The 13,908-nt window shown below is 32.8% G+C and overlaps 1 protein-coding gene across 9 annotated transcripts in view; it reads right to left on the reverse strand.

The window, feature by feature from the left end:
* Nucleotides 1-2,662: 2,662 nt before the first annotated feature.
* The window catches only part of LOC140439224 (WD repeat-containing protein 47), a 234,780-nt gene continuing 223,534 nt past the window's right edge, over nt 2,663-13,908 (reverse strand). For all 9 annotated transcript variants that reach the window (XM_072529007.1, XM_072529006.1, XM_072529005.1 and 6 more), the window contains 5 exons: nt 9,150-9,361; nt 7,376-7,716; nt 6,817-6,965; nt 5,551-5,761; nt 2,663-5,061 (listed from right to left, as the gene is read on the reverse strand). In XM_072529007.1, the coding sequence (XP_072385108.1) occupies nt 4,916-5,061; nt 5,551-5,761; nt 6,817-6,965; nt 7,376-7,716; nt 9,150-9,361 (1,059 nt within the window). In that variant the 3' untranslated portion in view covers nt 2,663-4,915. The remainder of the gene's footprint in view (nt 5,062-5,550; nt 5,762-6,816; nt 6,966-7,375; nt 7,717-9,149; nt 9,362-13,908) is intronic.

Below are 13,908 nucleotides of genomic sequence, written 5' to 3' on the forward strand. Positions count from 1 at the left end.
CCAACGTATTTCTGGTTCCATCAGTTTAATCGGTGTTGTGTCATCTACTGAGCAAATCCCGCAATGTAAAGTAGATCCGAAAATAAGTTCTTAAATTAGCAATCTGTTTTTTTAATTGCTCAGTTATATCCATAAGTCCTCTTCCTTCTAAATTCCGCAGTAATGTCGATCTTTCTACTGCACTTCGAGGATGGTGTTTTTGTAGCTTTGTGACGTATGTTCGTAGTTTTCGCTGAAGATTTTCTATATCCTTTTTTGTCCACTTAACCACTCTAAATGAATAACTAAGGTGTTTAGTGTCTTAAAACAAATTTTTACTGTTAAGGTGTGAACAAAGTAACTGTTTTACCCTTCGTTTAAACTCCGTAGTTATATCAATTTTCATTTGCTTATGGTCAATTCTCCGCTCTTGCTTTACTGCGAGTAGGTACCATGAATTAATGACAGCATTATCTCTCGTCACTTCTCGAGTGGCAGTGCTGTCAAATATTAATTGTATTACATATTTATATACCGATAGACAATTCGGCTTCCAATATTTTTTGTTGGTTTATGATGTCGAAGCTCTCTTCATAATCCACAAATATTAAAGCTAGTGCTTTATTATATTCAGCTTTTTGTTTTTGTAGACGACTTTAGTTTTTGTAGACCAAAAAACTGTGGTTATAATACTTTATAAATAATGCTAACTTCTGTTTTATGTAAACTACTATTTATAATCCACTTTTGAAATAAAAATAATTGGTTTTTAACATTAAAATTCAATTTACTCAGTTGTGAAAAGAAATTACATATCTGGTTTTTTCCCTGTACCCTTCATACTGTTTTTCATCTTGCACTGACCTTCGAACTTCATTTGGTTTTATGTCAATGTTAATAAAATTTCGAATCCCTAATTAATTTATTCTTGGTAATGGTCGACTTTAGATATATTGCTATTCTTTGTATAGTGGGTTATAAAAACTCTCAATAGATGGCTTTGGTAAAGACCAATTAGCCAGACCAAATATCTTCTCTTAACTCTAATTTTTAGAATCTATAAGTAAAATAATATTGGACAATAGACATTTTTGGAAGCAATTTATCGAGAGCATCCTTGTTTATGGAATGTTACATCTAATGAGTGTTCCAATAAATATAAATGTAATGCAAGTTTACTCAATGGACAGCCGGAGTGTGACGTCACGGCGGCCATATTGTTATTATTACTTTGCAAACAAAAGTTGAAATGCCCAATCTCAAGACTTTTTAATTTCTATAAAGTTAACATTTTGCTTCCTCCGCTGCTTTTTCTTTTAAGTAGTCTACCTAATAAGTATAATAATCTATAAATATTTTAAGTATTCTTCTAATTAAGAAATTCTACCCTTACTTTATTGATGCATGCATTTTATTGCTATTTTTAGAAAACAACATGCTTTATTATTTACACAACCTTGTAAGATTATTGTAGTAACTATTAGAATACTTAGATATTGCAAAAAGCGGAAAGATTCTGTAAAAAATAATGAAAAAATAACGAAAAATACGAATTATCCACACTAAACAAGGTTTGTTTGGAAAGTGAAACTGACAGATGTCAATAATATCTACGTCATCACTCCGGCAGTCAATTCTTTTAAATAAATTGAAAGAAAATATCTCTCACTCTCACAAATTTGTAGTTTGTCTCCATTCTCTCGCAACAACAACGCCATTGTTTGGGTCTTCCAAATCTACAAGATGCTTGAGTTATATAACTTACCTTTGATACACTTCTTAAAAAGTTTTGAAGTGCACAGCACGAAAGAACAATGTCATCTACTGTCTCAACACTCCTAGCAGTAGGTTGTCCATTCCTTAATCATTCTTAAAAGATATGGGTTTTCTAAAGCTTAGTTCATTAAGTAGATTCATATGTGAATAGTACAATGTAATTTCTTACACCACAGTTTTTTTCTTTTTCACCTTGTTCTTGAATCATCTAAAAATAACCAGCCATGACTTTTTTAGAAAGGGTTGGTGCCATGATGAACAATTTAAACTGAACTAGTTGTACAACCAATCGCGTTGTACAAGTTGTCAACGTCGTTGTTTTCACGTCTGTGGGTCGTTTATGTGTTTTTCTTTCCTGTAGAAGGTGTTTTGTGCCGTGGTTCAATTTTTTGTTTTTGTTATCAGCGCGGGAACAGCATCTCTTTCAATTTTTCAATTTTTGAATCATATTATTGTTTATTTCATTGATGCTAATATTTTCTAAATAATGTGTAGCCAAACTAGTGTTAATGATTTCTTCATAGATAGTTCAGTCGTCAGAGACTTGACCTCTAAAAATCATACGCACAAACTGAATTTTGCTGAGAATGTCAATTTTGGGACTCCAAAAAGTTTACCACATCTACCCCCCTGCACCGAGGGGGTTTAAGGAGGAAGCCTCATATAGGAGCGGTACTACTGGAGGATATTTTCTGGGGTCCCAAATTTGACATTATCAGCAAAATTAAGCTTGTTCGTATGATTTTTAGAGGTTCAGTGGCATTTTCGTCTCTGACTACTGGAGTAACAGTGTTAAATCTTCTGGGAGAATCTATCTTCCGATCTTCTTTTTAAGGATCTTGATAAATGCTTTCTCGAAGACTCATTCTCTAAATTGATTGGAATAAAAGGAGAAAAAAACAAACTCAACTATTATAATATATTATTATTATTAAAAATTCTGTAACCATTCAAGTAGATTATAACATACAGTAAATTTTTTTGAATTAACATTAAAAGCAAAAAAACATCGAATACAATAGTCATTTTAGTCTCTTTTACAAAAAGCTTAAAAATAAGTAAGAAAATATATACAGTTATTGCATTAAATGTATGTACGTATATATTATAGTAAAATTATGGTCAACACTAACAAAATAAATCCACATTATTTAAATATTCTCTTTAAATACCTACATATACATATTTTGTCGATTTAACGTTTGCCTTTCAAATTCTAACAATACTACGCTCCTGTTGGGCCTCACGTCCTACAGCAATGTTCAATAAATAACAAAATAAACTAAGCCAGACAAAGGGGTAACAACTGTTACACATTTAAATAATTTTTTTCATCTACATAAAGTCAAAAATACTAAATGTCCCAATATATATAAGAAACATCTCTTACAGATATTTCTAATATCAGCGTGTGTCATTTACGTACTTGCAAAATCAAATATTACAAAAACAGCACCTATGCTAGTTCCTCAAACACAAGTAGTGTTCAAAAACGTTGGATTTTCTTGTTCTTTATTTCCCCTATCGCTTTCTTTTCTTTATCGATATTCTCGGTATGCTTGGTTTAAAAATAATTGTTTAAGTTCGTGTTAATTTTGTTTAAAATAGACATTAAGCAAATTACTATAATTAAAGCTTAGCAAATTGCAAGAATTCTTTCATATATTTTTCTATAAAAGATTTTTTTTAAGAACGGGATATTTAAAATGAATTATCCAGTGATTAAACTATACAATCTATGTACACATTGATCTGTAATTATATCTGGCTTCTTTAAAAGCAGGATAGACTACTGGTCACAGTAATTTGTTAAAATCACACTACAACGTTCCTTATGTAGCTGATTGATCAGATCGTCGGTCATTTCATTGCACAAGAAGCCAGAATTTCCTCAAAGAAGACATAACGATCACTTTCCTACCATCCAAAAAAAGTTCAGATTTTTTTCATGCTCTAAAATATTCATTGCCGACCATTTCTTCCTGTGGTATATATTCTACGTTCCTGTGGACACCTATATATTGGCCAAACTGATCATTCTGTCAAAAGCCGAATCAAATATCATAAAAGATATTTTTCACACATAATAGAGTGGGAAAAGTCTATCAATGACTGGATATTCAATATTGTTTGAGAAGACTCATATTCTTTCTAGAACAGATCTTTGCACTGCCATCAAAACACGCCAAAAAGACTGGTAGCAAGGCAACATCAATTCTCACAAGACCAAAAACAGCAGCAATGATCAATGATGCGTACGATTAGGTACATGAGAACCGTCGCAGTGTAATTTCAGCAGATTTACGTTTCAATAGTGGGTACGTTGAGTAATTCGAGTGACTATGAGTGAATTTTCCCTGGCAGTGGGTTTTCGAATCTTTAAACGTTCACAACTAGAGTTACCACAACTGACATCTTGTCCTTTTCATGAAGTAATTATATATAACTGTAGCGAAATATACACTATGCAACAATTCAGAAAATTTCTAAATCTCTGTATTCTCTCAAAGGTCCACCACTGCTTCTCTCTCTCTCTCCCCTCTCTCCCCCTCTCTTTCTCTCTCTCTCTCTCTCTCTTTCAGTCATGTAATGTATACATCAGTCATACTTGTTACACTGAAAAACACGAATCAAATAGCATAAACGATGCATTAAATTTGGTATTCGAGTTGCCCCAAAAACAGAAAAAAAAAGAAATCATGAAACAAAGATGTAGAAACCGTATACCTTTATAGGTACATACAACAAAATATAAGTAAAGTTAAAATGATTGCCGAACAATAATGAAATACATCAATGGATACTAAAAATGTATAAATAGTATAATATAAAATGTATAAGTACTGAAGCGAAAAACAGTTATTTACGAAAACCAACCAGACTAGAACTATCAATAAGAATCAGAAAATAACACAGCTTGGTTTATATTTCCAACTAAAAGTATAAAATGTCTTTGATCGAGGGCCAGTAGGTTGAAATACCCGTTCTTTTACTTCACAAAATTTTGAACTCGTTTTTTTTAATTATTAACAACAAACTCCAAAACAATATCGTTTCAACTCATAAAAATAAATATTAATGTGCTAGAGTGCCATTAATTTAATGAGTATTTGTTAATTCAGACTTTTAATATTAACAAAGGATTTAAATAATACAAAAATTAAACTGGAGGTAAAGCCCATAAGGTCGCCGTCTTATCGGCGGATGTGGACAAGAACGAGAACTCTGCAGGATGCCAACGGCCTGAGATGACTTTGTCTTGATGTTGAGCCACTACGACACTGGGTAAAGGTAAAGTGAGGTCTCCTAGAACAAAAATTATGTTAAATATTGTCAGTATTTGTAATAAGTAGGTCCACTACATTATTATACTTAATTTAAATATGTATATGATTTATTGATTTAATTTTTAATGGTTATATAATTATATCTGTAACTGTCTTTATTTTACATCTTTATAAAAAGGGGGGAACACCGTCAATAAGTAAATAAATAAATGATTATACTCTTAGACATCATAAATATTTAAAATAAAAGCTTTTCGCGAACTTAAGCAGCACTCATATATTATATAGGAAAGTATGGACAGAGTAAATACAAATAAAAATGATGATACAGTAGGCGGTACAATACAAAATTCCTTCCAGATCATTTGATTCAAAACAAACAAAGAAATCAAATCTAAATACCCCAGCTAATTATATTTCTTCGTCGCTTCCAAACATTTGTTTTTAATTATACTTAAGAGAAGGGACAACGTTTGTGATTTTAATATTAATCATGACTAAATAGTACCTTGTAAATCTGTCAGCACCAATTTGTTGTCGTATCCAGCAGACAGTAGGTAATATGCCGATGGGGAAAATCTAATTGATCTGACGTCAGAGGAATGAGGCTTGAAACACTGGACATTTCTTCCGCCTCTGATATCGTATAATACGCAGGCGCTGTCTTCATGTCCTGAAACGAGGAGTCGACCGGAAGGATCCACACAAAGAGTAGAAACCTAAAAAGATATGGATGATTAATTTTAAATATATATATATATATATGTATATATATATATATATATATATATATATATATATATATATATATATATATATATATTAACTTTTTAAGTGATCAATTAAAAAAAAATCATAAAAGACTGCTATTTAGTGCAAAATGTGGTCGTTCTGTATATGTTGTAATTATAAACAAATCTCTTTTCGCCATTTCAGAAATTTTGAACAACGAGAATTTGAATCAAATTTCCGACAGTCTTCATAATTTTCAGTAGACGCTTTCGAAACGATTGAATTGCTCATGATAGCTCCCTCTCTTTTCGTTACACCATTAATGGGATCGTGATTTTTCCTATTAATCAACTAGATGCTTCTATTGGTTTATATCTTCAGTTACTCTACGTGTTTCGTTGAATGCAGAATTTACCCAGTAAACGTTTCGTACAGTTATAGCTCTGGATAATTAATGTTATGGTTGAGTTTTTAATAATGAGTCCAAAAAACTTAAATGTTTTAACTTAATGTTTTCGCATTCAAATATGGAAGCACTAAATACATCCAAAAATATTCTGTAAACTTTGTCACAAGCAACGCCCATTAAGTTAAAGTGTCAACTGTCAAATCGTAGTTCCATCTATCAAACGTCACCTGTCAAGTCGTTTTCTCCTCTGTCTGTCAAATCATATTCTGTTCGGTATTTAATGTTTTCGTTCAGCAGCCAATCCGTTAGATCTTCATGGCGTTTTTTCGCATTGCAAGATATATTTTAAAACGCAGTCTATGTCATTCCAGATGTAAACGTCGTTACAAGTTCTGATGTCAGTGAATAATGACACACACCAAGCAACATTAGTGTTGTATTTTTGTTATTTTTTAAAATGAAATACGGTTTATATTTGCTTCTTGTGTGTGGTGTAAATTTAGGAGCCGCACAAGATTTTGAAGGAAAATAAATTATTGGGACAATTGAAGTAAACAGAAAAGGAAAATGGAGAAATCAGCTCATCAATCACATTATCTTTAAAATACTCATCCGATTATTTTATATACTTACCGGTGAACCTTGTCTACTACCCGGTACCGTGATTGGGGTCACAACGTTGACACAACCTCTTGTTCTGAGATCCCAAAAACGGACTGTCTTGTCATGAGAACCACTCACAAACATAGCACCTCCCCATGTATATAGGGACAAAATGTGACCTGGAAAAGATAAAATTGTTATTTGTATATTGCTAGACAAAATAACTGTCAAAGGATAGTAATAATCAGTATATTTTTACGGTTTTTCGCACAAAAATCAAGAAGGTACATACAATCATAATATATATGGACTTCCAGTACATAAAGCTGTAAAGGCCCCCGTTGAAAAAGGCAAAATGCCATCACTCCAAGAATAAATTTTTTTTTCATTTTTTTACGTTCTATGTGATTAAAAAATAAGATATCTATTTAGAATGTGACTCTAGAAATAAAATTTGTGATAATATGAAAATAATAAGTCAAACAATAATAGACGGTAAAAGAGACGTTTACAAAAACATAATATGAGAGTTCGTTAACTTAAAAATTATTCGCAAATACTATAAAAATAACTGATTTTCATAACTTACCAGTGTGTCCGCTAAGAGCCTGGAATGGGGTTCCAGTAGCACAATCAGTAACATAAATCTTACAATCTCCAGCACCACCGCTGATTAACAGACTCGATTTATTCGATTGATCCTCTAAGAAACACAGATCTCTTATGGTGCCATCGTGCATGGTTAGCTCGATTTCGTCACCTTCCAAATTGTTGGTATCGGCGTTGAATCGCATTAATTTGACTGTCTTGTCGTTGGATCCGGTAGCCATAAGGTCGCCGACTGGAGACCATGCCAGACAGTAGATGGAACCTTTGTGGTGTTTGGTTCGTTTGAAGAGCACCGTTGGCTGGTAGGTTTCGTGATCTTCCCTAAAACATAATTTTCATAAAATAAGAGATCTATTCACAAAATAATCTATACTGAAATTAAGTTAAGGATGAAAAATGCATTGTTTGAATACTATATTTTTAAGTTTTTTTTAATATTTTTTCTGGAACCTTAACATATGAAAATCAGCAAAATACAGCGTTTTTGATAGTCGCTGTAGGAACACGAAAGAATGCATTTAATAATTTAACATTTCAAGTTTTAAAACCTTACACCTACAACAGGATTTATTTTAAAATAAACCCTTGGCAAGGATTATCCCAACAGCAATGTCTCATTGAAATGGTTTCCAGGTCAGGTTCACCGAAAATAACAGTCACACAGCAAAACATTGATGCGGTTTGTCAACGAATTAAGGATGACTGCCGTGTAACATACCGGGAGAGAGAGGCATCTTTGGGCATTTCAAAGATCTCGATCCAAAAGATCCTACATGAAAAACTTGGTTTCACGTTGGATCCTTTATTTGCTCACAGAAGAGCAAAAAACGGTTCAACAAAGAAAGCTCAAAAAGCGTTTATAGTATTGGTAGTTGCGATGAATCTTGGATTTACTCCTACGAAACAGCGATTTTGCAGGTGTCAATTAAAGACTGGAATAAATGCATTACCAATTGGTTTGAACGTATGCAAAAGTTTATCGATCTTGGTGGGACATATTTTGAAAAGCAATAAAGTACTTGAGGTCTATATATTTTTTGTCTTTATGGCTACAAGCAAAACTAAACAGACAACCCTCGTATACTGTTGGGCATGCACCACACGACTAATTTCTATTTTTATTTTTTTTTTGTATTTACCCAAGACTTATTGGTTTTTAAATCCAATTTGTTATAGAACCAACAAATAGTGTTGATACTTGTTTAAGGAAATTATTTGGGAATAAATATATAAAAAAATAAAGATAGAAACGATATAATCCAAAGCTCGGGAGTATATACCAAAATTTCTGGTATATTCCCAAAAGTACACATAGGTCAGACAGGAAGAAATTTTAAAAAGAGTATAACGGAACATAAAACTAGTTTTGTCAACGGTAAAATCAATTCAGCTTATGCCAACCATTTGACTACTGAGTTTCATCAATAAATAAGTTATGGTGAGTTGAAATTTGTAGAACGATTCATGGATGCGGCGGTCAAAATGAATGCGTCGATTAGATATACATATTGTAAGTATATATTAGGATCAAGCAGATGGTACATTACCACAAAAATACAAAAACAAACGCATTAACTGGGGGGAGAAAACAAATGAAGAAGTCTTAAAATCTTAAAACTGAAAGACTACAAATTAACTTGAAAGATAAGATGAATAATAAAGAGAAGTTAAAAAGATGATTTATAAAGAACATCTATTGGAATTTGTAAACAAAATACATTTTTCTATTAAATAACATAAATAGGTACACTAACCTGACGTCTAAAAGTTTCGGATGTGCACATATTCTCAGGGTTTTCGAATTTGAACCAACGGCGTACAGTTGTCCTCCCGGATGGAATTCGGCACATCTTACAGCTTGAACATCTTCCAATGTGGTCACAGCAACGAATTTAGGCCTCTGGCTTTCAATGCCGTTGTCTTGGTCTTGTCTTGGGGAACCGTGAGGAGGAGTATGAGGTACAGGCTAAAAATAATATAAACATATTAGAAAAAAATGTATACTGCTACATTCGTCGTGTTGTTCCTTTAATATTTTAATGTAGTATGATATAATTTCAACAAGCTACTATTATGTATATATTTATGTAGATATATTAAATTTTTATATTTTTCATTTCTAGTATATTAATATAAATTCACTTTATGATCAATTAAGGTTTTTATATAATATGTACTCTAAGGTAAGCGTTAATACTTTGAGGAAAAAGTATATTTTGGAATGTTTATGCTACTTTTTGCAACCCTCGTCAAATTATGACTGGATAAACGCTTCTTCTCAGTTTTTTCATACTTTTATGTCGTCTGTAACTTTAGTCCAGTTTGTTTCAACTATTTTTCGACTATCATCCACGCATCTTAGAAGTGGTCTTCTGGTAATTATATTTGTTATAATTAGTTTTTATTTTATCACCTAATTTTCCACCTATCGATGTTCTGCCTGACTACATGGCCTTCCCATTTGAAGTTACGACAATCAATTCGTTCTATTACATAATGACTTTTGTTCTGTTTTTAATGTTCGAGTTTTTTGTTCTGTCTCTTTAAGATATTCCTAACATTGGCCGTTCTATTGATCACTGATTTATCCTCAATTTTTATGCTAAGAGTGTGGTAACGAATTAGCGTACCTCCAACGGATCACGGGTCACAATTCTTAGAAGGATGACTCCGGAATAGTCACAATTCTCAGAAGGATGACTCTAGCTTATACGATTACCGGCGTTAGCAATCCTTTGCCTTCGAGAACAAAGAGATCAAGAAGATTCTCGAGTAAATACTATCGGTTTATAAACAGAGCACTCTTATGAGACAGTTAGTTATGGGAGGAAGAAAGCACAATTAAAAGAGTCAAAAAGAAAACAACGTGGACAAACTTCAAAAGACTTGTGAGCACTGGAATAAATATAGTCCCAGTGATAGACAACCCACAAGACATAGAGGATAGAGTCCTAGAGTTAGAAAAACATCATCAAGCAAGCACTCAGAAACAGCACTACAGAAGAGCAAGTGGAGATACACACGGGAAGATTCAAAGACATACCACAAGAAGTAAATGATTTGATAAGGAAAAAGAAAAAAGCAAAGCGGACAGCAAGAAGGACAAGAAACTAGGTGGACAAAAATAGAGCAAACAGACTAAACAGAGAGGTCAAAACAGCACTACAGAGAGTTTTGAGATGTGGGTATTTCGTCGTATGCTGAAAATTCCATGGACCGACCGCGTTAGAAATGAAGAAGTTTTAAGGCGTATGAATAGAGAACGTGAACTCACAGAAATTGTCAAGAAGCGTAAAATGTCTTATCTTGGACACATATTTAGACACGACAGGTATAACTTCCTTCAGCTTATTATAGAAGGGAAAATAAAAGGCAGACGCGGCCCGGGTACACGACAAATGACCTGGCTGCGCAACGTCAAAGATTGGACAGATTAGACTTTCAAAGTTTAATAAGGAAAGCCCAAAATAGGGAAGACTTTGCAGAGGTCATCGGCAACCTTCGCTAAGGACACGGCACCTAAAGAAGAAGAAACTTATAAATAAATAGTTTTATATAAATTGGAACCGCTCCTTTTATTTAAACACGCTACAGTATGGTACCCTATGAGTATGGTATCATACCTGCTCATTACGATTAACGGGATGTATAGTCAAAATATCTGTTGCCTAGGTGGATAATTCCACTAATGGCGAATCCACTTGCGGTGATCGATTGGAGTCCAGATTCGGCGGAGAATAGAGTTGCAGCCCTGTTTTTTTAGGCGTGAGAACAGGACAGAGAAGGATAGAAGAAAATTGTAAAAATACATAAAAATTTGATGGTGTCACCACAACCCTATAAGGGATTAGTGCTGAGGATGAGAATATCTAGTTATCATAATTGTATATTTGTAATTATAAACCATAACGTAAATAATATGATGATGATTTTTTGAAAATTCTACAGTGGTTTTACACTTTATTCAGAATATTCATTAGTCATACATTTGATCATACTTTTGTTCAATTCAAAGCATTATTTATAACACTCATTAAAATCTTTTTTCTTTTCTATTTCATTAAAAAACATTAAAGTTGTTCATTATTAGCATCATACTTAAAAACAGATGACTGTCCATACTACCGACTTCGATTTCTTAATATAAACTTTCTTGTGGCGTATGTCACATACACACAATATCCGACAACTATAAATTTATACTTATAATATTTAAATGGGTGTTATGTCGTCGCATTATAATAATTTCATTTCTAGAATTATTATATATTTCCTTAATGCGCGATGACTATAATTGGTCTTATTAATGCTCAATAAAATTTATTTTACTTTCACTTCCATTTCCTAGATATTATTATAAAATTAATTATTAGTTCCAGAGACAGATGAATCGAAATGAAATTAATTTAATTTTAGCTTTCGTCTTTTATTGTTATATCAATTATATCGAATCTCAGTTTTTTTGGAGACAACTTTATTGAACTTTTTATTTAATTAACTTTATACAAAAGTTGCAATACTACTTCTTTGAAGACATATTATTCTCAACTCTAAACGGAATAGGATAGGTTAGATTACTTACGGGTTTGGTTAGATGAAGTACCTGCAAACGAATGTTGATAGATGTGGAGCATCGATGGATATTAAGTGAAAAATGGTGGAGGATGTTGTGAATGCGAGTCAAGCGAATGAGATGTGTGCATCAGAGCAGATAGTGAATAGATGAGGGGAATAATGTAGCAATGAGACTGCTCTCTAGTCTAAAATCACTTCTTAGGAACAAACGACGATTAGGTTTTGTATGTATAGATCATAGATGTGACAATGACCTCTCTGCATTTGACAATAAGAGTGCGAGGATGGAGAGAAGAGGAGAATAATCTCAGCGACAGTTAAGGATGAGGGGATAATGCAGAACATTTGCCACTGGGATGGAAGATAAGGGAATAATGTATGGAAACATGGAGGCATATACAAAGAAGATGTAAAAAGTTATAACCCGTAAAGTGATTGTACTCGTAAAATACCATCACCTTAAAGTAAAAGGGAGAACTTTCCAAGCTCCGTTTTTTTTAGAATGAAACTCAATTAATTATTGTATATTATTTATATAAATATATAATATTACTTATAAATGAATACTTCAAATATGTTTATTTAAATTAAAATATGAAACAACTTATTTTTTAAGTTTTTACACTCACTGAAAAAATGGTTTCAAAACAAATTTTGAACACCTGGATCTTAAGCAAAACCATAGAACTGAAGCTAGATAGATGGGAGCGGAAGACGGAGGTAATGAAATATGGCAAATATACGGACAACAAAAAATTTCAAATATTGCGAACGTTCGAAGACTAAGATGGCTCGGACACGTAGCTAGAATGCAGAAAGGAAGGATATCATGGACTTATTAAATACTGAAGCTGGCACAAAGAGAAAAAGAAACGTCCACAAAGAAAATGAATAGAATCGGTAAAGGAAGATCAGGTATTGTTAGGAGTACAGAACTGGAAAACCCAAGCACAAGATAAGAAATTCTGTTGGAATAATTTATTTTTAGGAAAACCATTGAATCAAATTGTGAATATTTTTTATGATATAGTTTACTTAGCTATATAATTATTTATCCCCCTAAAAAGGAATTCTAAACGTAGATTCCCTTCTTGGTTCTCTCCAGAGTTATAGAACCTGATAATTAAGAAAAAGAAAGCTCACAAAAAATATCTTTTATCTAAATCACTTCTGGATTATCGAACTTTTTCTCAGCTGAGGGCCAACTGTAAATTGGCTGAAAAAAGCTGAAGGCTACAGAAATCATAGTTATTTAACAGAATTATCACTAGGAAATAATTTGAAGGGATTTTGGTCGTTTGTGAATTCACAGAGGGGGAAAGCCTTCCTTGCCCGTTGTGTTGAGTTATGGTGGTGTTGAATCCAGTCACGGACCAGATATTGTAAATCTTTTCGCAGAATATTTTTCTACAGTCTATTCCACTCAAATATGTGACATACCCAATGATTCACCTTCACCTACTCTTACTAACTAGACTGTTTTCAACATCACTATACATAATATTTATTTAAAATTATAAGAACTGGATGTCAATAAGGGTCCTGATCCCGATGGATTGCCTCCCAGTTTTCTCAAGAATTGTTGTTTTATATTATCCAGATCCTCTTTTTCATATGTTTAATCTACCCTTAAATAAGGGTGAATTTACAGAATGCTGGAAAAATAGTTTTTTAACACCTATTTTTAATGCGGGAGATAATTCATTGGTGAATAATTACAAGCCCATTAGTATAAGTAGTGTAATACCAAAGATATTTGAATGTTTTGCATGTGACTATCTTAAAGCTTCAATGTTAATCAAAGGATTACAACATTGAAATGGAACTGGGCGGGGCATGTTGCCAGATTAAAAGATGGAAGGTGGACGAAGCAAATTCTGAAATGTAGACCTAGACAGGATGCTTATCGTAATCGAGGACGTCCTCCAACAAGGTGGT

This window comes from Diabrotica undecimpunctata, chromosome 4, assembly GCF_040954645.1.
Source record: "Diabrotica undecimpunctata isolate CICGRU chromosome 4, icDiaUnde3, whole genome shotgun sequence".
Taxonomy (NCBI): domain Eukaryota; kingdom Metazoa; phylum Arthropoda; class Insecta; order Coleoptera; family Chrysomelidae; genus Diabrotica; species Diabrotica undecimpunctata.